Source organism: Monodelphis domestica, chromosome 1, assembly GCF_027887165.1.
Source record: "Monodelphis domestica isolate mMonDom1 chromosome 1, mMonDom1.pri, whole genome shotgun sequence".
In the NCBI taxonomy this organism is placed as follows: domain Eukaryota; kingdom Metazoa; phylum Chordata; class Mammalia; order Didelphimorphia; family Didelphidae; genus Monodelphis; species Monodelphis domestica.
The window spans coordinates 568,408,440-568,434,613 of NC_077227.1; the positions used below are offsets into that span (position 1 = coordinate 568,408,440).

At 42.2% G+C, this 26,174-nt stretch overlaps 1 protein-coding gene across 1 annotated transcript; it reads left to right on the forward strand.

Moving 5' to 3' along the window:
• The first annotated feature begins 1,152 nt into the window (after window positions 1-1,152).
• CTSB (cathepsin B) lies at window positions 1,153-25,704 on the forward strand. The gene is made up of 10 exons (XM_007507819.2): window positions 1,153-1,448; window positions 17,649-17,799; window positions 18,955-19,043; window positions 19,409-19,523; window positions 20,176-20,294; window positions 21,512-21,597; window positions 22,420-22,566; window positions 23,251-23,367; window positions 23,899-24,027; window positions 24,481-25,704. The coding sequence occupies exons 2-10, from the start codon at window positions 17,674-17,676 to the stop codon at window positions 24,564-24,566; spliced, it is 1,014 nt and encodes a 337-aa protein (XP_007507881.2). The 5' UTR covers window positions 1,153-1,448; window positions 17,649-17,673; the 3' UTR covers window positions 24,567-25,704.
• Window positions 25,705-26,174: the final 470 nt, after the last annotated feature.

A 26,174-nucleotide genomic window follows, 5' to 3' on the forward strand; every position in this document is an offset into this window, starting at 1 on the left:
TAATATAGAGGGAAGGATTTTAAGGAGGAGGGAAGAGGGTATAAGATTTCTCCCACCTAGCCTTTGCCAGGGGGAGTTCAAAATCTCCACCGCTAGGTCTCTGAAGGAGATTAGAGGCTTCTAAGAGGATAAAATTTGGAAAGCAGAGGAGGAAAAACTCAGCCAGAAACTCACCACGGAACTGGACAATAGCTGTAGCCACACCAAGATGGCGAAAGGCCCGGCCCAGCACGCTGCCATCAGCCACCTCTCTGCCGCCAAAGGGTACCGGAGAGAGGAAGTGATGCCAAATATATAGACCTTTTACTCTTCTGTCCCCCGCCTCTAAATTTTCACATCTACCAATCACATCAGAGGCTTTTCTCCAGGACTGCCCATTCTTTAGTTCTCATCTTCTTTGATTAGATTATATCTTTTGAGTTACTTAACACTTCTTTGATAGGTTTACCTTTTGTTAGTTACTTAACCTTTTTATGATTAATTTTACCTTTATAGTTAAACACCTTTTTGTATTAAGATCTAAAAATGGCTTAAAGTTCTAGCTTCACTATAAAGTAAGAACTAAGTACTTTCATTGTTCAATCAGGGGATTGCAATTTTATCTTCACCATAAAATAAGATCTAAGTAGGGTGGAGTAATTTAAAATTCACACAGGAAGCTTTCCCCAGCCCCTCTCAATTCCAGTGCCTTCCATCTGTAAATTATTTCCTCCCTACCTGTACATAATTTGTTTTGTATGTTTGTATGCTGTCTCCCTCATTGGACTGCAAGCTCCTTGAGAGCAGGAATTGTCTTTTGCCTCTTTTAACATCCCACAGCTCAGAACAGTGCCTGGAACATCTAAGGCGCTAAATGTTTATTGAATTGTATTGAAGAACAAGGCATCATCTTTTAACCTGAGGCTGGTTAGGCAGTTTGTTCCTCAATTAACAGTACTCCTTCTGGGACACCATTCATTCACTCAACAAACATTTATCAAGTTCTCCTCTGCTAGGAGATAGCTCCGATGGAGAGGAAAAGTAGCCGAGCTAGGTCGTTTTTTGGAGTGAGCCATCCAAGAGAAAATCGTCCATAGGTCTGCGGGAGCATCCCAGAATGAATTTGAAAAATACTTGTTTCTTTCTGGGAAGAAGGGGGTGGAGTAGTAAATCGGGACAGAGTGAACTGGAGATACCCACTTTGGGAAGGCGGTGGAGGTGGGGAGAAGGAGGAGATGGTAGCTCCCAGGACCCCAGTGGGCAGTCTCCTCCCACCGCAGGGCTGCGATCACGTGAAATGAATCAGCAGTGGGGCGGGGCGGGGCTGGGGGGGCCGGGGGGCGGGATCGGGCGGGCTGAGCTGGGCGGGGCTGGAGATAAATACTCTTACCCAACCAGACTGCTGCGTGAGTTGCAGTGGTGTGGTCTAGTTGTTTTCTGAGAGCTTCTGAGCGGCATTGGAAGGACGGGTGAGTCGGAGGGTTAGGGAGGTGACTTGCGTGGAGGGAGGGTCTTCCTCCTGCTTGAGGGACGGATCCCTCTCCGCTTCCTTAGCCCCTGGCTTGAAACAGGTCGGGGCAGGAGGGTGCATTGTTTATCTTTCTTAGTAAGAGACGATTTAGTTCACTCCAGGGCCCCCGAATTTAGGGAAGGAGTGCTAGGGCAACCATGGGGAGGTGGAGGTCTGACATTCCGGACTCGGAGACTATGGGGTGGGGTGGCCCCGACAGAGGCCCAAGCGCAGCTGCAGCGTACATGGGTATAAAGGTTGCTCTGTTTGGGGGAACAAAACAACTAGCGTAGCCGGGCGCCCCCTTCCGCTCTTCCTGCCGCCTACCCCCTTTCCCCGGAGTTCTGGGGCATCCTGGGTCGGCTTTTCAGATGCCCAAGAACCCCACCCAGGGGCCGACGAGTGGGAGTGAATGTTCAGGAAACCCCCTGTGAGCCTCGGGAATTGGGGGATGGGGGTGGGGTTGGCTGCGAATGAGAACGAGCTTCCTGGCCCGGGCCTCTCTGTGCATGGTAGTTCATGCCCTGTCTGCCTGCCGGCCTGCGGGAGAATCCCCGCGAGTTTGCGAACTGAGCCCTGGAACCGAATGCCGGGCGTGGAGGGTTGGAAACCTGGGACCGCCCGCAGCCTATAGAGAGTACTTCCAGGTACTGTCGGGAAACCCGGAGCTGCCGAAGGAGTAAGGCGGCCCATGCTGGCTATACCCGTGGCAATCTAGGGCCCGGGGAAGGGCTGTGGGGAGCCGGTCTCCTCGGGCCTTGGTGCCTGTGGGAGAAATGAGCGGGGAGGTTTATGATCCTCCTGGAGCGAGCCTGGTAACCTCTCTGAAATGGAAACTATGACGCTGGGCATGGCAAGACTGATTGGAAAGATTCCCTTTGATGTTCCGACTAAGAATCCAGTTTCCTCCATCCTCTGAGATTGAGGAAGGAGCTTTGATAAGGTGAGAGGTTCAGGAGTTTCTAATGCTGTATGGATAGGTGAGAGAAAGCTGATGCCTAGAAAGGTTTACTATCCTATCCCAGTAAACTGCTAAACCAGTTTAACTGGCATTTATTAAGCCCCATTATATGAGCAAGGCACCATGCTAGGTAGGCATTGGGGATACAGAGACAAAGGAAACCTCAAGGAGATTGCATTCTAGAGGGAAGAGGGTTCTTGTAATAAGTCCCAGATTTAAGAGATAATGAACTAGGGTGCAGATAATTCACATTACAAAGGAGATTAGAGCTGAGATGTAGAGGTAGAAACCTCAAGTTTCTACTGATCTGAGAGTTGAGTACTTCTGAATGACTCAGTTGGGATGGGGGTGGAGGAGTGAGTGGAAATAATGAATTGTTTTGGGGTTGCATTTTGTGTTGCATGTCAGTGGGACCATCCTACATTATTGCTTCCTGTTGGACTATATCTAAGGAGAGAGTAGGTTTGGATATATTTTTTATCTTGGACTCAGGATCAAAGAGCTGAAAGGGATCTCCTTAGGTTATCTAGTCTGGCACACATTAAGATGAGTAAACTGAGGCCCAAGAATATTTAGGTGAATTATCAAGGTCAAATGGATAGTAAATTCAGTTATCATTATAGAGATAATTGAACCCATAGGAGCTAATAAGATCAGAAAATAGAGGGGGTGGAAAGGGCCATAACAGATCTAGAAAACTAGAAAAAGGGGAAGATACATCTTTTTACTGGGACTGTGTTGCCCATTTTCTTGCTCTAATTACCAAAATTATAAGTATAAAGGGGCAGCTAGGTGACTCAGTGGATGGAAAGCCCCATGTTTTGGAGATGGAAGATCCTGGGTTCAAATCAGGCCTCACAAATTTCTAGTTATATGACTGGGCAAATCACTTAATCCCAGTTGCCTTGCCTCTCCTCTGCCTTGGAACCAGTATTGACTCTAAGACAGAAAGTAAAGATTTTTTAAAAAGAAAGGTTATACTATTAACAAGTATGCCTCAAAGGGGAAGGGGGAAAATTCAGATCTACTAAGATCATTGTCATCTCCATCCTACCAAAGTATTCTTCTCAATGTGGAATTTTGTAATAATAAGAATTACTCTTTATTGCCCAGAAACTCAGGAAACTATGATAATAGTTTACAAATCTAGTGGCATTTTATATTATCTCATTTAATCACCACACTCCTGTGAGGTGGATGTTATTGTTACACCCATTTTTACCAATTAGGATGAGCATTTATAAATGACTTGCCCAAGGACATACAGCTAATAAGTGACCAAAGCTGGATTTGAATTCTTTACCTCCTAAGTCTAGCACTCTGCAGTGTGCCACCTAGTTGTCAGTAACTTTCTTATATAGAATTATATCAGAATGCCATCAGGGCTTTAAGAATATACAAAGAACAGTTTGTGTGTCCCTTCTAGAGTTTGTTCTGGTCAGGAAGAAGACTTTTGGAACACATGGTAGTTACATTTCTTTGGAATGTACCCTGTGGTGGGTCTACTGCTAAGGTGGACACTTGTGGAAGCCAGAGTAGACTGAAGCCAGATTTCTAGAGAACCCTCAGTTATGCCAGGCTACAAGGAGTTTCTGTTTTCTCTTAAAGGTAACATGAAGTCACTGAAAGATTTTTAGCCATGAATCCTCTCTAGGCTAAAAGGAAAATGAGGCCCTTGACAGAAGCCACTGGTAGAACCCTGTTTTTGAAACACTGACCTCACTTAAGATGTGGTATTGCTTGTCACATGGTCAGGCCTCTACAATGTAAGGAGATCGTTGAAAGCTATGTGCTTATTACTAAAAGGGAAAAATAGAAGCAAGAAAGCTCTTTATCAGTGTGGAACCACACCAAGATATAAATGTACTTTCCATCCTCTTTGGAGGGAGGAAAAGGATGTATTAGGGCATTTTCCTCAACATCCTAGTCTGAAGCCTTATCCACCTTTCTTTACCTATCTGTTCAGAAACAATTCCATGACCTAAATCTTCCCAAATGGTATAATAATTGTTGGGGGGGTGAGGGGAATGCTATGCTTATTTACTTCCTTCTTTCCTTCCCATAGGCCTAAACAATTTCTTTGAAGAAGAAACTAGGTAAAACGTTGTGGGAGTAGTTAGGTTAATTAAGGCCCTTCATGATTTCCCTTTTAACATTCCCTTCTATCCCCTACCCCTGTATGCAACCTTGGCTAAAGAAGTCTTTGGTTACTTCAGTTAATGGAGTTATCCCTTGATACCAGCCAAGAATGGTTGATTTGGGAATGAAATGGATTAGAGAAAGATTAATTAATAGGATTTATCAAGAATTCAGTGACTTTTTGCTGAAATAAACTATTCCCTAAACTCTGAACTCTTGCTCAATCTTGACTGAAACTATTGCTTAAGAATACTAAACTTGTAACTCCAAAATAGCTGCGTGTGCGTGTGCGTGTGCGTGTGCGTGTGCGTGTGCGTGTGCGTGTGCGGGGGTTCTTCAGAGGAATAGGATAACTGTCCCTCTTTCTTTAAGCAGAAATGTTTAGAATTACTTCATTGTTTCTGACAACCTTGTTCTTAAAACAGAATCTTTTTCAGGAAATAAGGGGCTGAAGTAATGTGGTTTGTCAGGTTTTAACAAAGGTATTTTTTTTTTTGTGGGGAAAAGGAAAAGCATAAAAGACATGAAATCATCAGAAAATGGGAAGTTTGATCTAGGCGACTAGGAGAATGTGGTGGGACAATGACTGGACAAGATAAAGGAGAGAGAGAGTGTTTGGTATTTGTCTTAAATTCCACATTTTTAGCACATTGAAGTTTCTTGAACCCCCATTCTTCCTGGAGAGGTAGCAGTATCTTACCTGATCAGCTTAATGTTCTCCCAGAACATTTGTTTTGGCTCTAGGAACTAGACCAGGTACATGGATCTCATAGGGCCCAGCTCTTCCAGCTGAAAGCTGGGATGATCAGTGCACCAACCACCAACTATCTGGGTTACAATTCAACATAACAGTTCAGTACCACAAGCATTTACTATGTACTAGGTCCTAGGGAAGCAATCATAGGTTCTGAATCAGAGGTTGAGTTATTCTGTGTTTCTACTTAATCTCCTTACTACATAGGCTTCCTATGGGACTGAATGGGGGCTCCCAGACTGAGTGGAGACCTTGGACTGGTTAAGAATGGGAGAAGGATGAGGAGGCAAGACATTGCAAAGACACTGGTCTAGCTGAGAAGGGAAGGGAGACTGGTATTGGCTGCAAGTCATTGCAGCTTTCATGGGATGCTGTTCAGAGGTTAGCACCCACAGCACCAGTGGACAGACACTGTGTTTGGCAGATGCACAGCCCTGTTTGGAGGGAAAGGTTGGAATGAGGTGCATCTTGAAAGAAGGGGAAGGATTTAGTAGTTTTCCTTAACTGCCTAGTGGAAGAAGATGGCCTTGTAGTAACTCACAACTTTGCCACTGTTGGGAGCTGAAGAAAAACCTGTTTTTAGTAGTAGTGATTAGGAAAAGGGTTGCTTTTATCTTTTATAGAGCAGACTGAAAAAACAGATTTTAGTTGGGCTCACAAATATAGACTCTGGGCTCAGATGCTATGCAGAGGACTTCTAGAAAGAAATAGGAAAGGTTATGTTTGTAAAATTGTGTATAGGTTGTATCCCTCAGCAGAATGTAAGATCCCAAAACAATGCAGCTTCCCCCCCTCCCCCTCCATCTGTATTTACACCACTTAACACAATCATTGGCAGATATTAAGCACTTAAATATTTTCTGGTTAATGGAGAATAGTGCTGGACTTGGGAAATAAGAGACCCGAGTTCAAGTTCAATTCTGCTTCTTCCTAATTTGGTGCCCTTGGGCAAGTCATTTCTCTCATTCTCAACTGAAAAAAGGAATAATACTTTCACCACCTCTGTCTTGGTGGTGAAGGGAAGGGTCAGTGATTGGCATTTTATCTCTAGCACAGCCCTTGGCCCACTGACTTTTCCCTGGACCTCTCATTTTCTTGGAATAAGAATTCTTCCAAAGAAGAACTTGTGCTAATATGCCTCAGAATCTGCTCTGAGACTTGGGCCTTTAGTTTTAGACTTGCTGGGAATTACACAACTCGTTCTTGTTAAGAGACTGGCCTTAACTCATCTTTTGACTCTGAGGTCAGCTGTCAAATGCAATGGAATTGTAGTTTAGAGCCAGAAAGAGAGCACCTAATCAGACTCCTCCCTCTTCTAGGAAACCAGTCCAGAAAAGTTGTAACTTGCCCAAGTTCATATAGGTAGTAAGTAGAAGCAGCAAGATTCATGCCGAGAATCCCCTGACTTAATATAACCCGGTTTTTACTGTACCACACTTGCACAGTCTTGGACCCTTGGATTAAAAGGTGCTTGGTTTACTTGGAGACATTCTTCCCTTAGTAAAGTATGAAGTAGTAGAGGTGACAGGAAAGCAGGCAAAACATCACTACACTGGTGGTAGTGAAGGGATGGGGTCTATGGAGACTCTTCTTCAGTGTGTCTCCTAATGGCAATGCCTGTGGGACTAATAAACCTATCCCTAACTTCCCAGGATTGCCAGGATCAAATGAATTCTGTTAGAAACCCTACATTGTAATAGTAGTGGCCAATTATGTGTGTGCTTTAAAGATTGCATAAGTTCTCATTTTATCCTTTAGGTATTTATAGCTCTCATTCATATTCTACAAAGAAATTGAGGCCCCAAAAGACTTATTCAGAATCCCACAGCTATGAAACAACTGTTAGTTCCCAATCTACTTGACAGATTCTTTAGCAACCAGATTTCTCAGCTCCTATTTAATTTTAGAAATCAGCTTGTTTCTAAGCATGGAGGTCTAGTAGATTAAGTACAGGCCTTGGAAACTGGAAGGTTTGCCTTCAGATCCTGCTGCTGACACATTCTGGCTTATGCAGCCTTGAGCAATTCATCTAACATCTGCACCAGGCAGCTCTGAAAAGACTTCTGCCACCTGGGAAGTCTCCTAACCTAGGGAAATCACAGATCCAGAGAGAAGGTGGCAATTCCAGTGCCCAACCAAATAATGGCAAAGTTAAAGCAGTGTTGTATCATAAGAAATGACAAAAAGGATAGATGCAGAGAAACCTAGGGAAATTACTGTGAACTGATATGAAATGAAAGAAACCAGAGAATTGATTCTTATTTTAAAAGAATGGTTTCACAACCATTTAAATGAGACATATGTAGGAAATGTAACCTATTTGGCTAGCGAGGGAGGTAGTAAGAGTTCTAAGGAACAAACTGATGAAGCCAAATTATAGACTCTGGTGACCACTAAGGACCCTTCCTGTCCTAACTTGGAGGGGAGAGTGGGATAGAGCTGGCTAAGCCTGTCTGCTCACTCCAGAATAAAGGGAACTCTCTTGAGTGGTTGGATCTCAGCAAATAAAAGGCTTGGGAACCTAGTTAGGTGCTAATTAAGAATGTCCAATTCTGTCTAATTAATGTTGTAGAAGCAGTTTCTGCAACCTCTTAAACAATTTGGCTTTAATCTTTTCCTTAGCATAAAGAATAGAAATAGCTTTTAATATGCCAATAAGAGTATGTTAAAAGAAAACTAGACATGCCTTCTCTTTTATAGTATTGACTGGTCTTTGAAAACAGCTCTCCTATCTGAGCCCTAGTGAAGACTTTCCAAACCAAGAGGTGCCCTCTTTCCTTGAAGCACATCAGCCAGTTGTCAAGTAACATAGACATCTTAGGAAACCTTGGATATATTAGAAAATTTTTAATCGAATCCCCCTTCAGAATCTGAGACGAAACCCTTCCAAGGCAGCTGAAACAGGACTAGAAACTAGGCTACCTGGTTGTGTTTCTATTCTACTGTGTAAGCAGTTAATTGGGCAGCTAGGTGGCTCTGGGTAGAACCCCAGGCATGGAGTATGGAGGAATTGGATTGAAATCTGACCCCAGACACTTCCTAGCTTCTTGATCCTGGGCAAGTCACTTAATCCCCATTGCCTCGACTGTACCACTCTTTTCTGACTTAGAATCAGTTCACAACATTTAAAAATATTTTTCCATGTGTACATAATTTATTTTCTTTCTCTGTCTCCCTCCACTCCCACACACTCCAATAAGCTCTTCCCCTGGCTTATACACAGAGCATTGATTCTAAGAGAGAAGGTGAGGGCCAAAAAAAATTTTCAAGACACTTCCTAGCTGTGTGACCCTGGACAATACACTTCTTAACCCCTTGTCTAGCCCTTGCCTTTGTTTTAGAATTATTATAGAGACAGAAAGGAAGGATTTAAAAAGAAAAAGTTCATTGACAGTTATTATTACAATTCAGGGGACAAAGGGATCCTTTTAAGGCCATAGAAATACAAAACTATAATCAGGCATGTTAATGATGTGGCTTCTGTGATTGTCTTCTTTTCCTTTGTGTAGTAAATTAACCATGTGTTTACCTGACCTCCAGATAAGTAAGTGCCTTGACTTCGGTATTCTGGGGATCCTTTTTTTCTTGGGCACTTTACAACAATTATTAGTAAATATTCCAATATACAATTTTTTAAATGGATTGTATACAAAATCATAAGCTCCTATTATACTTTTTTATTCAGTTGCATCAAGTGATAACAAAATTGCTATATTTGTATCTTTCTGAATTTTTCCTTTGTATCTGTTAAATGTTAGGGATGACATTTTTTTCTTTTGCATTTATCACTTCCCATTAACTTACCTTCTCTTATTAGCAAATGGCCAGGCACAAAATAATCCTTTAATTGTTTTTTTTATTTTTATTTTTTTAACCTAAAAGTGCAGTGGCTCCTCATCATCTCCAGAGACATCGGCCTCTTTACTGTTAGTCAAATGAAACTCCCCCTCCTTTAGCTGGATATTTTTCACTGTCTATCCCTCTCCTCATTTCCACCTCTTGGCTTCTTTGGCTTCCTTGAGGAAAACCTCTCCTGGTCTCCCAATTCAACTACCTTCTCTTTTTGGTTATTTCCAGCTAATCCCATACAAACTTGATTGTACAAAATTATTTGCATGTTGTCTTCCCCATTAGATTGTGGGCTCTTTGGAAGCAGAGAATGGCTTTTATACTTTTCAATCCCCACTGGGGACCAGCAAGCACATCGTTGGCTTAATAAATGTTTTAATAAATAATAAATAAAATGAATAAAAATTGACTGACTACCTATCAATGTTATCTTTCGTAAAAATGCCAAAATATATAGTATCTTACTTTAAGGCACATCTCAGTTGCTGCCTCTATGAAAGTCTTCCCAGATCCCCTTGAGTGAGATGTAATCCTTTCACTTCTACTTTGAATGTACTAGTCCCTGCCCTCAAGGAGCTAATTCTGTGCTGGCACATTATGTAGCTGCTGAGATGACCAGGCCCTATCCTCAGGAGTACCAGCTCCTAATATTCAATGTGCAGATTCCTCACAGGCTGGCCTTCAACATCCAAAGCTGCTATCTCTATATGGTCTGTCCTGTCCTTTCTTCTTAACTGGGAAACATCTACACTAAAAATCAAAATATTAAATCTTGGTTCTCTAGGCTTTCAAGTCAGTCATTCAAAACCTGAGGTTTAGAATAAGAAATGTGATTAAGATTTGGAATAGGAATTTGATTTAGGTTCAAATCCTGGCTCTGCCACTTACTTGGATGATCTCTAAGTCCCTTCCATTTCTCAGTACTACAACCCATGCAACTAAAATGAGAAGGAAAGCAGCAAATTGGGAAAAAATATTCATAACAAAAAACTACGATAAAGATCTAATTACTCATTTATAAAGAGCTAAATCTATTGTACAAAAAAATCAAGTCATTCTCCAATTGATAAATGGGCAAGGGACATGAAAAGGCAATTTTCAGATAAAGAAATCAAAACTATCAAACACATGAAAAAATGTCCTAAATCTCTTGTAATCAGAGAGATGCAAATCAAAACAACTCTGAGGTATCACCTCACACCTAGCAGATTGGCTAACATGACAGCAAAGGAAAGTAATGAATGTTGGAGGGGATGCGGCAAGGTAGGGACACCAATTCATTGCTGATGGAGTTGTGAATTAATCCAGCCATTCTGGAGGGCAATTTGGAACTATGCCCAAAGGGTGCTGGCAAAAGACTGCCTGCCCTCTGATCCAGCCATAGCACTGCTGGGTTTGTACCCCAAAGAGATAATAAGGAAAAAGACTTGTACAAGAATATTCATAGCCGAGCTTTTTGTGGTGGCAAAAAAATTGGAAAATGAGGGGATGCCCATCAATTGGGGAATGGCTGAACAAATTGTGGTATATGTTGGTGATGGAATACTATTGTGCTCAAAGAAACAATGAATTGGAGGAATTCCATGTGAACTGGAATGACCTCCAGAAACTGATGCAGAGTGAAAGGAGCAGAACCAGGAGAACCAGGAGATAAGGTTCTTTTAAGAAATTACATAAGCTTAGGGCTATTTTATTGATTCTTAAGTTAATAGCTAATAGTAGGGGTAATTAGATGGCTCCATGAATAGAACAATGGTCCTGAAGTCAAGACCTGAGCCTCAGATAGTTACTAGCTGTATGATCCTGGGCAAGTCATTTAAACCCTGTTTGCTTCAGTTTCCTCATCTGTAAAATGGCCTGGAGAAGGAAATAGCAAACTGTTCCATTATTCTTGTCAAGAAAACCCCAACTGGGTTTTGGTTTTATATCAGTATTCTCTTATGACAATGAACAATAGGGAAATATATTTTGTACAATAATACATGGGTTAACCCAGATCAAATTGCTTGCCATCTATGAGAGGGGGGGAAGGGATAGAGGGGAGCATTTTTGATCTTATAACTTCAGAAAACATGTGTGGAAAATTATTACATGTGTGAACTGGGGAAAAAAGCACAGAACTATTAAATAGTCAGAAACCTCTCTTTAATCAGGGAAAGGGGTTCAGTGCTCTCCTTAGGTCTATACCCAAAGCTGCCTGCTACACACTCACTCAGAGTCCCAAAACTTGAGGCCCTGATTGCTCTGGTCACTGACCCCTAGGAGAGCCAATTGAGCTAGATTGACAACTCCAAGGAACAAAAGAATTTGGGGAACCTGTATACCATTTGGAGGTCCTGGGGCTGTGAAAGATGGACATTACCATAACTACAAGGAAATGGGAGTGTTCAAACAATACTGATAGGATACAATCAAGCTTGGGAAAGGAATCAGAGCTAGAAGTTAGGGTGTAAGGGAAGGGGCTGCTTACTATGGGTACCAAAAGGTCCCTGCCCAGGGGTGGGTACTCCTGGGAAAGGGTCTCTGATACTGTGGGGAAGACTACCCAAGACAAAAAGAGTAGTTACTATCATATGTTTAGTTCCACCTTACTGGGATTGTCATTTTCTTTAGGGTCCATGATTCAGTCTGAAACTGCTAACCTGATATTCCCTTCAGGGTGGATTCTCAGGAACAAATACAAGCTTTGGGGTCTCCAACTTACAAGCTAGTCCTAAAACTTGGGGTTCATCAGATCTTACTAGGCTACCAGTTGGGGATTTCTAGATTCCATGATGACATGTGTAATTGAGAAAATATCTTAAAAAGAACCCCAAAATGCGGTCAGGAAGAGGTGGGCGCAGCTGAACAACAACATACAGGAAATGCCAGTTAGAGGTACGGAAGTCACTTCCAAATCAGTTATTGGAAAGGGTACCTTTTGTAAGAATGCAAGACTCCGAAACTTAGCTTAAAAGCGTTTTTAAAATTAAAAGCTTAAAAGATTTATTAGTAATATTGAATTTTTGGCCAGCAAGACAGCATGAGTGGAACAACCTGGAAGGTTGCTCCCAGAATGCCTCAGTCCTGGGGTTCTTACACTCTTTACAACAGTGAGGATCTGACTGCCAGGTATGGATGTGACTCAGGCATTTGATGTGGGGGAGTATCAGCTCCTTCGAACAAAGATTAAAATCCATACCAAATTTTTGCCTTGATCCACTGGAAAAGGAAATGGTAAACCACTCCCAGGACCTTTGGTCAAGAACATGGTCCCAAACACCACAGAATAATAAATTACATAGCACTTACTTCCTGCCAGGCACTCTGCTAAATCCTTTACAGATATCTTGTTATATGCTCACAGCAATCCTGGCGACGTCTGTTATTATCCTCATTGTACAGGTAAGGAAGCTGAGGCAAACGGGTTAAGTGACTTGCCCAAGGTCCCACAGCAGCCACAGGGTATAGGAGACCATATATGGACTCACGTCTTTCTGACTCTAGACCCAGTGCCCTATTCCTCTGCACCACTGGACAAATGGGCCTCTAGCATCCGCTGGCTATCCAGGGCTTTCTCTCTCTCTTCCTCCTGGGTAATTCTGAAAAAGAAATGTACCTCCATGAGAAAATATGTTGGTAGGGAAAGACCTAGATGGATTGGTGTTGAAAACCCACCTAGGGACCTTCCCAGGACCAGTGAAGCACAAAAGCCCTTGAGACTTATGAAAAACAAGTTTATTTTATTTATTAAGGTTGTGGAACTGTTAGGTAAGCTCCAAAGGGTCCCTGTCTCTAAAAAGCTCAATCTCCACCCACCTTCTATGCTCCCCTCATGAGGAAGCCCTTCTGGTCTTCTTAAGCCCTTCTTACCTACCAGCTCCCTGATCTTTCTAAACTCAAAAACCATCTGATTGCTATCTAGATTAAATATCTTAGATTGTAAATCACTAACCTTAATTGTCTCTAAAAGGGGCTAGTGAGAATGGACTCAAGCCTGGGGTTGGCTTCTTGGGTAAAAACCCAAAGTCCCAATTATAAAAACCCTTTGGTTTACAATAGCCAGATTGTCCATAGCACTGCAGGGAAACTCAGATCTCCTCCTAGATCTATTCCTAGATCTCTGAGCTCCAAATCCTCCTAGTTTCTCCAGGGAACTATGTCAGGGTTGAAGAGCTAATGGAGCAGGTGTTATCCCTTCCAGTTCAGAAAGGACAGTTGTGTAATGGCAGTTCATCTCTGTTAACTCCCAAGATCCTCCTCTGCAATGCCTTTTCCTTCTAGAATCTTTCCCCAAGGTTGGTGCCTAAATTCTCCCCTCTCCCAAAAGAGACAACTTTTGCATTATTATTTCCTATCCTTTATCCTTACAATTCCCCACAGTCTGAGCTCAGGTAGAAGAAAGAAACCCAAGATCCCCTTGAGCTCAGAAGACCCAGCCTGCTGCCAGTACTGATTCCCCCTGCTTGGTGCAGGCTCCTATCCCAGCTGAGGCTTTTACAGTTTGTGCAATGCTCTAGATTTCATTTGAACCCAGGATCAAAACCTGTCAGAGCCTGCAGCTCCTCTTTGCCTCCCTTTGGGGTGTTCTTAGCCAGTCCTGACTTGGGGCACCTCAGCACCCTGGGGGAAATCAAAGCTGCCCCTTGTGGGAGAGTCTCACCTCTGGGAAGAAACAATCACCCAGGCCCACACAGTTTGTTATAGCCAGAGGCCTTGGGGAGAGGTTTAGCCAGGCAGAGGTCAGTCCCACCTTCATCCCCCTGAGGGGGATTTTTTTGCTCCCAAGACCTGGGACTCCACTTCCAGCCCTTGCTTAGTCCTGGTCCACTGTAAAAGCCATGGGGCTGCCTTTGTATGGAAGGGGGGGGGGAGGTCTCCCCTCAGATTGGAGGGCAGAGCCTGCCTTTTGCTTATTCCCCAGAATTTAGAATCCCCCAGAAATTAGGATCAGGCCTAAAATACTGCCTGACTGGCTAGATTTTAAGAGGAGACAAAAGCTGAGGGAAGACTTTGCCTCAGGCTCATAGGGAAGTGTAGGAGCTCTGGGCTGGGTTCAAATCCTAATCTTACTTCTGTGACCTGAGGCCAGTCCCTGGGCTTCCTTAACCTCCTTTAATGGAGATTCTCTGGGTGAACGGAGCCAGAGCTCAAAGGGACCTCCCTTTATGGATGAGGCCACAGGATTGGGCACTTAGTTAATAAATAATGAGCAGTGACAGGAAGTCAGCCAAGACCTGGGCCCACCTTCAGTGCCCTTCCCAGTGTTCCTCATGGGTGGGGTGGGGAGAGGAGTCCTTCAGCTATGACTTGGGACTGTGGCCTTGAATCGAGGTCTGCTTTGCCAGGCTGTCCCAGCTGCCTTTCTGAAAAGCATATAAGGATGACCCAAAGGGGATGGAGGAGGGCATCCATTCTGAGCTGTAAGCTCTTTGAGGGCCATAGATTTTGTCTTGTTATTTAAAAAAACCTTTCCCTTCTATCTTAGAATCAATACTGTATGTTGATTTGAAGGCAGAACAGGGGTAAAAGCTGCGTAATGGGGGTTAAGTGACTTGCCCAGGGGTTACATAGCTAGGAAGTCTCATTTGAATCCAGGACCTCCTATCTCATCACCTGGTTCCCAATCCACAGAACCACCTAAGTTACTCTATTTCTTTGTCTCCGGTGTTTAGCAGGATGCCTGGCGCTGTGGATCCAGTTGTCAGGAAAAGCTGAAGTCAGATATGACCTTAGATGCTTAACTAGCCCAATGACCCAGGACCAGTCACTTGGCCTCCGTTTGTATTGCTTCCATCCCCTGGAGAAGGAAATGGCAAACCCTCCTCATTGTCTTTCCATGAAAACCCCATGGCCAGGACTGGCTAGTCAGACAGAACACCAACAGAGAAGGTGGCTTCTGCATTGGGCTTCCTGCGCCCAGCAAAAACCCTACGAGAAATTAACTCACATTCATCAGGGTCACGTGACTTCCTTAGAAGCCATCTTCCTTGTCAGGCAAACCGTCCAGTTTCACTAAAAAGGGCAAAAGGCTAGGGAAAAGCATAGTGTAAGCTCACTAGGGTTCTGCTTTAAAACTTTTTTTTTTCTGGTCTTTTGTTTTAGATCATTCTCATTTCCAAATATATCACCCCAGCCCAATTCCTGGAGTCTTTACTTTTTTTTTAAACCCTTATCTTCTGTCTTAGAATCAGTACTAGGTTCTAAGGTAGAAGAGCAGGTGGGACTAAGCCATTGGGCTTAAGTGACTTGCCTAGGAAGTGTGTCTGAGGCCACATTTGAACCTAGGACCTTCACTCTCTGAAACCTGGCTTTCTTTCCACAGAGCCAGCTAGTTGCCCAGAGCCATTACTTTTGAGTCAATCCTGTATATTGACTCCAAGGCAGAAGAATGGTAAAGGCTGGGCAATGGGGGCTAAGTGACTTGCCCAGGGTCACACAGCTGGGAAGTATCTGAGGTCACATTTGAACCTAGGACCTCCCAACTCTAGGCCGGCTCTCAATCCACTGATCCACCCAGCTGCCCCCCTGGGGTCATTACTTTTGACCAAAGATTAAAAAGACAGAGGAGTGGGCAGTGTGCAGCCCAATTCAACTAATGCTTCGATAAAGTCTGATTCTGGTTTCTTCTGGTCTAAGCTCGGTCATTTAATTTCAAGTGTTCAGTTTTGAGTTTTCTCTTCAAATTAAACTTTTGTGGCACAATAAGATAGAGCCTTGATTTGTCATCTTGGTTTTTGACCCTTACTAGCTATGTGACCCTAGGCAAGTCACCTTCTTAGCCTCAGTGCCCCTCCCCATACAATGGGGGTAACAGCACCTACCATACTGGCTTGCTCTGAGGATACAATAACATAATATTTTATAGGCATGCAAACATTTCTTTTCATATTGAATGGGGATGTAGGAAGCTTTCCTGGAAGCCCAGGACTGGGAGGGAGATTTGGGGCACTCACATCCAGAGACCTGGAGGGCTCAGCAGGGAGCAGAGGCAAAGATACTCAGCCCAGTGTTAGCTTTTCAGATCGGGTTACTTTATTAGGCAGCCTGTGGTGTGCAAACTGATACATGTCTAACTCCTCTTAGCGGCAGCAGCTCAGATGCCAAAGTTTCGGGATGGCAGGAAGCCAGCCTTGTGGTAGCAGGCCTGGGTGGGGGCCACACACAGCTTTGGTTTCTCTGGACATTCAGACCCAGCTGTGAGGCTCTTCTAAGAGTTAGAGATCACCTAGAGGGAATGGTGGCCTGAGCTGTGGGGATTGGAACCTGCCGAATACCTGGATAAAAAGGGATTTACTAAGCACTTATTATGTTCTTAAAACCCAGCAATATCCATAGAAAAAGTGCTTATTCACTGGGAGCTCATCCTGTTGCAAATAAAAGAAAGTTCTAAAAAGTATTGTTCCATGATTGCATGATTCATTTTCTTTCCCTCCACCCTCCCCAAGCCAACTAGCAATTCCACCTGGTTGTGTTTCACTCAAGACCTATTTCCATATTATTGATACTTGCACTAGGGTGATCTTTTAGAGTCTACATCCCAAATCATCCCCATCAAACCATGTGATCAGGCAATTGTTTTTCTTCTGTGTTTCTGCTCCCACAGTTCTTCCTCTGGATGGATAGCGTTTTGAATTGTCCTGGATCATTGCATTGCTGCTAGTAGAGAAGTCCATTACGTTTGTTTGTACTACAGTGCATCTGTCTCTGTGTACAATGTTCTCCTGGTTCTGCTTATACCTCATTTCGCTCTGCATCAATTCCTGGAGGTCATTGCAGTTCACTATCAAATTTCCCAATCGATGGACACCCCTCATTTTCAGGGTTTTTTTTGCCACTATAAAGATCGTCACTATAAATATTTTTTGTACAACCATTTTTCATTTGGGATACAAACCTAGTCGTGGTATTGCTGGATCAAAGGGCATGCATTAAAAGAAAAAAATCCATCTTTTGATGGATCAATGGAAGGACCATCTGTCAAGCCACTAGTGATCTGTAGATCAGAAAACATTTGGGGGACAGGGCCTCCTCTTGGTGGACAGAAGCAGCTAAGTGGCCCAGTGGGAGATAGATCCCTCGCCTAGAGTCAGGAAGATGCAAATCTAACCTAAATAGCTTGTTGGCTAGTCAGTTAACTTTTATCTGCCTCAGATTATACAACTGTTAAAAAAATTAACACCTACCATACCAGATTACTGTGAGGATAATTGTCTCACGAACTAGCAAAGGTGGTTGGAAATTTCATTGAAAAGCACAGCATCACTAGAAAGTTAGCATTGTTCTATTTTACAAAGGGAAAAGTTGAGGCCAAGACTAAGAAAGTGGCTTGCCTAAGGACACTAACTTGTAGATTATTGGGTCTTTATCCTAGGCCTCCTGACTCCCAGTCTGTTTTATTTCTATTCCCACATTATAGGCAGTGTGGCTTGCTTATAAATCAAACAAAAGGTTTCATGAGATTTTTCTCTTTCCAGGTAAATTAGGAGTCCATTCCTCAAAATGTGGCGGTTCTTGGCCACCCTGTGTTGCCTGGTCGTACTGACCAGTGCCAAGAGCAGATTATCCATTCCTCCTCTATCAGATGAAATGGTCAACCACATCAATAAGCTCAACACTACATGGCAGGTTTGTCCTGGGGATGTGTAGCTCACAAGCAGCCTCTAATTGGGCCATTGGAAGAAATGCACTTTTGTATTAAAAAAACAAAACACAAAACCTTAAAGCACTATGGATTTGGGATTCTAGATTTAAAGGGAAAAGTTATAATCGTTTTTGTATGTAATTAGAGAAAAAAATTAAAAAGGATAGAATTACTGTGGATGTATAAGCTATTATTATGCAAGTGTTAAGACTTGAGTGGATGTCCTATCAAAACAAATCTTTTAAGGTTGTAAGAGGAAATAGCAAAGTTAACTAACTACACATAACCCACAAGATTAGCCTCCTGAGCCCATTTTATTAGCCATATTCATTATCTGATCTAACAGTAATCAATATAATTTCCTCATTAATGATTCAAATTTTAACTACCCTCCAATTAGTTCTAAACTGCCTTACAATCCAACTTATTAAAAATTTACAAGTTGAAGAAACCCTTTCCCATTAGTTACTAGCTATACAGATTTAGCAATAGAATGGTGAATACTAATACAAACATTATTGTTTATTTATAATGTTTTAGTTGTGAAGAAATCAGCCAGAATTGCCTTTAAACCATCACTGTTATTTCTAGATTTTAGAACATAATTCTACATTCTAAATTGCAAAAGTTTTTTTATCCTCTTTCTAATAATGTCCCTTAGTATCTCTTTAGCCCCTATCACCTCTCTCAAGTGACAATTAAAACTTAATAGTCTCCACAAACTCCCCAGGGAATGGCAGTTATAATTTTTCAAAATTTCAAATCCTCTTAAAGAATTAGTTTCTGTGAGAGTATTAAACTATAGTAATTTAGGTCTTTTGCTAACTAGAAAGTTAAGAAGGTGAGAAAAAGTACCTTATTCTGTTATGCCTAATGATGTCTGCTGGTAGGATAAATTAAGTGGCTCAAGGATGTGCTAATGTGACCAACCTAGACCAGTTCAACACAGAATCTGTTTTAAAGGTGGAGGCTTTCTCCTGAACTTTGTCTTCCCATTCCACACTTTCCGTGGGCAGAACCACTGGTCATTAGGCAGGTCTTCATAAAACCTATTTGGAGATGAGTGTTATGTGATTCTTTGGGGGAGGACATTTTTCCTCCCTATGTGTCTATAATGACCAGTAAGTTTTGTGTTTTAGGCTGGGCACAACTTCCTTAATGCAGACATGAGCTACGTAAAGAAACTCTGTGGTACCTTCATGGGTGGAGCCAAGCTACTACCTCAGAGGTATGGATGGAGTTGTGGGGAAGGGTACAACCAGAGGGAGAAGAGAGTGACGGTCTGGGAATTCCGGCCTTGAGCACTCAGACTATAGGTCCCCCAAATTCCGTCTAGATATTTATTTACTTCATTTCCACTGTAACTAGATTGTTCTGAGCAGCTAGCCTCAGAAGTTTTTAACTTGATGCAGACAAACTAACAAAAGACTGAGGATATAGCCAATAAGGTGTGGTTATGAGACCAGGAGAAATGCCGCTCAATTTTAGGGGTATTTGGGTCTAAGGCAAACTATTGCTTTCTTAACACTCTATTTCTGACTAACTCTTTAGTCCCATTTGACCTCTTGAAACAAAGTTGTGTTCTTTATCCAGAATGATACTGGCTGATAATATGAAGCTACCAGAAAACTTTGATGCCCGGGAACAATGGCCAAACTGCCCTACTATCAAGGAAATAAGAGACCAGGGTTCCTGTGGATCTTGCTGGGTAAGGATGAGGCAATAGGAAGTGTGGACAAGAGATTCACATCAGACTTGGAATAAAGAGACTTGGGTGTCATCTCTGAGCTTTACAGGATTTATGGTCCTACATAGGTTATTCACAGCTTCAGCAAAGTGGATTACTATTTCCCTCTCAAGGTTAGTGTAGAGAAGATGTTTCCCATCTGAGATGCTTATAGCTCAGTAAATCCCTTCTCTTAGGGTCTCATTTTCCCCTCTATAAAATAGAGGCCAGACAACTCACTCAGACCATACATTCTGAACTATAAGTTGTGACCACCTAGTGTTCTATAAGAAAGCACCCCCTTATTATACCTAACTCTGGCATTAGGAAAAATTACAGAGAAAAGAGTATATTTGTTAGGAAGGAGGGACAGATAGGCTTTACTGTGCAAATCGGTAGAGAAGGATGGCCAGAGGAAAGTAGAGCAGTTCAAGGCAAATTATATAAGTAGTTATGGCTGCCCAGATATCATCCTTAGGGTACTAGTCCTTGAATGACTTGAATGATATGAATCTCAAGTAGTATCTAACTGGCACATTCTTCCTGTATATCAACCTCCTGTCTGGTTTTTCTTGCATTCCTTATTGCTGGTCTCTGCTTCTCCTTGAATTTATCCTTGGATTTGTTCCCACAGGCATTTGGAGCTGTGGAAGCTATTTCTGACAGGATCTGTGTACACAGTAATGGAAATGCTAATGTAGAAGTGTCTGCTGAGGATCTGCTTAGCTGCTGTGGATCTGAATGTGGGGATGGGTGAGCCTTGGTCCCACAGATGGTGGGACACTGGGGTGGGGTTGGAGCCCAAATATAACCACTAACTTTTGACTGCTTCATTGAAATGATTCCTAAGAACCAATGGGAAAAACAGATAGTTACTATGTAATTCATAACTATAGAATACCCATCGTTCTCTGGAAACAATTACTAGAGACTTCCATCTGTCTTGAATATATATACAAGCCCCAAGTGGATAGGGGGAAAGTTCAATCTATCCTTTCTGCTGAAGTGTAGATTAAATTTGCTTTTGCAAATAGCCAACTCATGGGCTACTCTAAAACTAATTTGATAGATAATGCAGAATATCTGCCAAATATACAGATTTGATATTTGAGGGGAAATCAAGGTTTATCATTTGGGTGGGGTATAACAAGGTACAAGAAAGTTCTGGGTTGTGGAGTCAAAAGACTTGAGTATGAGTCTTAGATACCACTATACATCTGGGTGACTTAGAGTGAGACAGGTATGCTCTCCTGGGCATCAGTTTCCTCGTCTGGTAAAATGTGGGGGGTTAGACTAGATGAACTTGAAGGTTGCCTCCTAGCTCTAAATCTATGATCTAGTTATGGAAGATGCAAAGGAAAATGATCAGATTCCATTAAAGCCTAAATTTTGTGCTTTGTTTTTATAATTTTTGAAAAAGCTGTAGAAAGTATTTGCTATTCAGTCTTTTTAGTCAAGTGTCTACTTCTTCAAAACCCCATTTGGGGTTTTCTTAGCAAAGAATATGAAACCTTTTGCCATTTTCTTCTCCATTTCATTTTATAGATGAAGAAACTGAGGCAAATAGGGCTAAATGACTTGCATACAGTTAGAAAGTATCTGAGGCGAGATTTGAACTCAAGGAGATGAGTGTTCCTGACTCCAGGCCTGGCACTCTATCCACTGAGTCACCTAGTTGCCTAGAAAATATATGCCTAGTAGTATGTAAGTTTGAATACTGGTAGTTTTAGTCTTCTCTTTATGTTAGCATAGCCCAGCGTGAGACCTGATTCTTTAAAGTGCTTACTGAAGTCAGTCAGTGATTTGGCAGCTAAAAAAGTTTGATATCATCTTGGGCATTATCCAGAAAAAGGGAGGTGCTGTACTAGTCTGCCCACATTATTGTATTCACTTCTGGGTACTACATTTTAGGATGCCTAGTAATAGGCACCTCAGTAATTACTGAAACAGCTTATTCTTCTGTCTTGCAGCTGTAATGGCGGTTTTCCTGCTGGAGCTTGGAATTTCTGGACTAAAAAAGGCCTTGTATCTGGTGGTCTCTATGATTCCCATGTGGGTAAGTACCTATCCCTTAAAGTGCTTTGTTGATCTGTTCATGAATCTCCAAATGTGGCTTTTTTTTTTTTTGCCAAGCAATAGAAATACTCATTTTACTTGGCTTTATTTATGGTAGGATAGGGGACAGAAGGAACAAATGGAAGTTTGGTTTTCCTTCTGGTTTCTGAAAGAGAGAGAGTTGAGAAGATTTCCCCCAGTCCCTCAGTGAATAATATCATAGAGAGATCATTAGAATGTAGAATTCAGAAAACCTTGTTTTGAGTTATTAACTGTTGTCATCTTTGACAAGTACTTCTCTGAGCCCCATTTTCCTCTTCTATGAAACAGCAATTATCTCTTTCCCTAGTTACCCCAGGATGAGTCAACTTTTTCTCCTTTCTTTTCCCCTAGGGAAGGGCATTATGAATGTATAGAATATTATATCTCCCCTGATTAAGTTGATGTTTGTTTTTTCTGAACTGAAGTAGAGGAGTGGGGAGGAACTGCAAGCAGTAGAAAAATAAGCTCTCAAAAAAAAAGTTAAAAGGAAAAAAGCCATTTGCAAATAGGTATCATTTGTATAAAGAACAATACCAATGTCCTAATAAGTAAATTTAAGTTTTTTTTTTTTACAAGTTTAAGGAATGGATGTTAAGAGGTGGATGAAAAGAATGAAAAGACATGTATAGTCTTCATATTATGGTATTATAGCTGTCTCTACTCTGCTACTGAATCGCCAAGGGGAAATAGAGCGTGTGCAGGCAAGCTAGATCAGTTTATGGAAAGCCTTTCTCAGGGAGAGTGACTAACATCTTATCCCCTTCCCATCTGCCTGTGCTAGGCTGCCGACCTTATTCCATCCCTCCATGTGAGCACCATGTGAATGGCTCCCGTCCTGCCTGTACTGGAGAAGAGGGCGACACCCCCACGTGCAGGAAGAAGTGTGAAGAGGGCTATTCTACTCAGTACAAGGATGACAAGAACTACGGTGGGTCTTCATGGATGCAAAGGGCCAGAATCCGCAGTGGATCTTCTATCTCTTTCCAAGATGGGCTTGGAGGGTTAGAGTTTTTATTTAGGTTTGGATCATATGCCAGCTCAGGTCTTATCTTCTCAGTTGACTAGGTATACTCAAGGCAATAAAAAACAAGGGAAAAACAACCTTCCTTGTTAGGGGAAGGCAGACCTCCAAATTGTGTACTGCCCACGAAGGCCTTCTTTCTAGCAAGGGTCTATATTCACAGAAGTTAGGCCCTCAGAGATCATGGCTTTCTCCCTTCTTGCCTACAGTACTTGGTGTTTAGAAGTGTCTGGGCAAAAGGAGGGATGCTTGGACAATTCTTCCACAGCCGACAGCACTGCCCGAAAGAAGGGCAGGGAGGCAGTCAAGTGGGGATTGTCAGGAACCCACTTGTGGCACAGTGAATAGAGTATCCACTCCAGTATTTTTGCCAAGAAAATCCCAGCTGAGAAAAGGCACATCCAGAATATGAGGAGCACAGTACAGAGAGATGAGAATTATATACAGGGAGGATGGTATGAAAATAGCACACGCAACAGAATAACAGCAACCCAGACACCCTTAGTGTGGCCCTGGCTGATTGTGCCTCTAATCTCAGAGCCCTTTGAACCTGGGGTGGACAAAACTCAGCTTGCTCATTCTGTCTCGTAGGATCAACCTCCTATAGTGTACCTTCAAGTGAGCAGGAAATCATGGCTGAGATCTACAAGAATGGCCCTGTGGAGGGAGCTTTTAGTGTATATGAAGACTTCCTACACTACAAGTCTGGTGAGTGTCTTTCCTTCTGCCTGCTTCAGATGAGAAGGCCAGGGAGGGGAGAGGACAGACACGGAGAGCTCTTGGGGAAACTGTGGCAGACATGAGCATCCCTGTTGGACTTGGCTCTCCGGCCACACGACTATTGAGAAACAAAGCCGGAATTCAGGAACTAGTCTCCTGATTCCAAATGCACTCTTCTTTCTGCTCTTCCCTTTCCCCACTGATTTTCTAATGATAAAGCTTTTCTTTATTCTTTTAATCAACGGTCTGTGTCCAGAAGCTAAGGCTCACAGACTTCTTCTTGTCCAAGGTTCCGGGTGTTCTTCCTTCAGGCTTCATGCTTTTCCTTATTAGCAGGAAGCTTTTGAGATCTTCCTTCCTGACTAAAGAATGAGAGCTCAGAAATGGGGCTTGATTTAAGATTCACAAGGCAATTGAGAAACCATAAAAGACAAAGGTCTCTTATTGCGGGGAGGAGGGAAGGCAGAGAATAATTGTCATCAGGAGCCACCATCAATCATCCCAATGTACCATTCTCAGGAGTATACCAGCACGTTGCTGGAGAGATGCTTGGAGGTCACGCCATTCGAATCCTTGGCTGGGGTGTGGAAAATGGAATCCGTTACTGGCTGGCTGCCAACTCCTGGAATATTGACTGGGGTGATAATGGTGAGTAAAAAGAGCTGCTGAGAAGTTACTTGTTCCAGAGAACACCCAAATCGGCCCACCTAGCTTCTATTTATTATGGGCCAAGTTTGGCCCTAAAAAGAATACCAGAGTTCTCTGGAAACTGTTTAATCTAATACCCTGCTTTACCTCTCTCACCAAAAAGGAGCTAAAACTTATTAGGGCAGGGGAGGAAGGGGTGGGAAATAGAGGAGGCCTCATGTTGTAGAAACAAAGCACAGGACAAAAGGATTTTTCTACCCTACCCTCTGTAGAAAGGCAATTGGAAGGGCTTGAGAGTGAAAGATAACTGACCTAGCAACTCTACCCCAGAAAAAAGGGAATTGGAAGAGAAGTACTTGTGGGATGGTTTGTGAGGAGGAGGTATGGCAGACAGGCAGGCAAGAAGTGCTTCTAGAGAAGATGGATTTTCAGGCTTTTTTTCCCTTTTTATAGGCTTCTTTAAATTCCTCCGTGGAAAGAATCACTGTGGAATAGAATCTGAAATTATAGCTGGAATTCCCAGAACGGATCAATATTGAAAGAAGATGTAACCTACTGTTATTTGCCTAACTATCAATAGCCCTTTGTGACTTTTAATCTTTCGAAAAAGAAAAAAATCTTGGGAATGGGAAGAAGGTGAATGTGGGCAAATGAATACTTTTAAAAGACTTAAATTGGACAGATGCTCTTTTATTTACCTTTTGTTTAAAAAGGAAGTTTAAGGAGAGGATTTAGATAAATCATTGGGCTTTGAAAATTTGGTTGAGCTGAATTCTTGTGGGGTCAGCCAGCTCCATTGATAATAACATAGATAAATACTTCTTGATCTGACTCCAACTAATAATGCATGCCATTTCAGTTTTAAGTAACTCTGTGAATAGCACATAGCACTGCTGGTAAACAGGCTGTGTAATACACTTGAGACCCAGGATGCTTTCTTTTAAAAAGGCCTTTTTTTCCAGGGGTGTCTCCCAATTCCTGTTATCTTGACTCCTACAATTCCCCTCAACATTCATCTTTTAGGAACCTGAAGTCCAGGAACCAACAATGATTGAAGGAGTGGGGGGAGGAGTGTTTTCTCCCACAGGAATAGGGATGGGTTTTTTGTTTTGTTTTTTTAATATTTTGACTTAGGAAGGAGGCAAAGACATTCTCAGAAATTGACTTGGCTCCCACTTGTTAGGGGTAGAGGGAGGTAGAGTTGGGGGGGGGGGCACAAAATGTTAGAATCCTATTCTGTCCCAGTTCTCACTGGTAAAAATCCTATACTATGCTTACTTCTCCTTAGGCCACTTTTAGTGCCAGTTAGCCTGAAGCTATTAAAGCTTTGCAGTATTGCACATGCCCTTGGGTCTTTTCTGGGGTGATAAAAAAAAATAGATTTCTCTATTTTTGTTTAATGTACCTTGGTTGATCATACAAAAGAGTAGCCAGGATCCCTTTTACTCAATAGAAACCTGTGCCTGTGGTTTTAAAAGAAAAACAGTAATCCCTCTTCTGATGTTCTTGGGGACAGTAGAGAAGGAGCAGGATTATGGTTCTGTCCACAGGAGAAACAAGATTTTGTTGTTCTTGGGAAATCACTGCTTTACCTTGTCATGCAATTTAATCTCAGTGTTGATTTTAGTGACTAAATGGAATCCAGAACCCTTGTGCCAATAAAAGATTTCTCCTAAACACTTTGTTTTTGATTTTTTCTTTTTTTTTTTGGTATTAAATTTTTATTTCCCCAAATTACATGTTAAAAAGTTTGACATTTTTCTTTGTTTAATTTAATTAATTTAGATTTTCCATGGTTACATGATTCATGTTCTTTTCCTCCCCTCTTCCCAACCCACTCCTCTAGTCAAAGAGCAACTCCACTGGGTTTTGCATGTGTCATTGATCAAGATCTATTTCCATATTAATATTTGCACTAGAGTGATCATTTAGAGTCTACACCCACAATCATATCCCCATTGAACCATTTTATCTAGCAGTTTTTCTTCTGGGTTTCTACTCCCACAGTTCTTTCTCTGGATGTGGAGACTGTTCTTTCTCATAAGTCCCTCAGAATTGTCCTGGATCATTGCATTGCTGCTAGTAGAGAAGTCTATTATATTCGATTGTACCATAGTGTATCAGTCTCTGTGTATAATGTTCTCCTG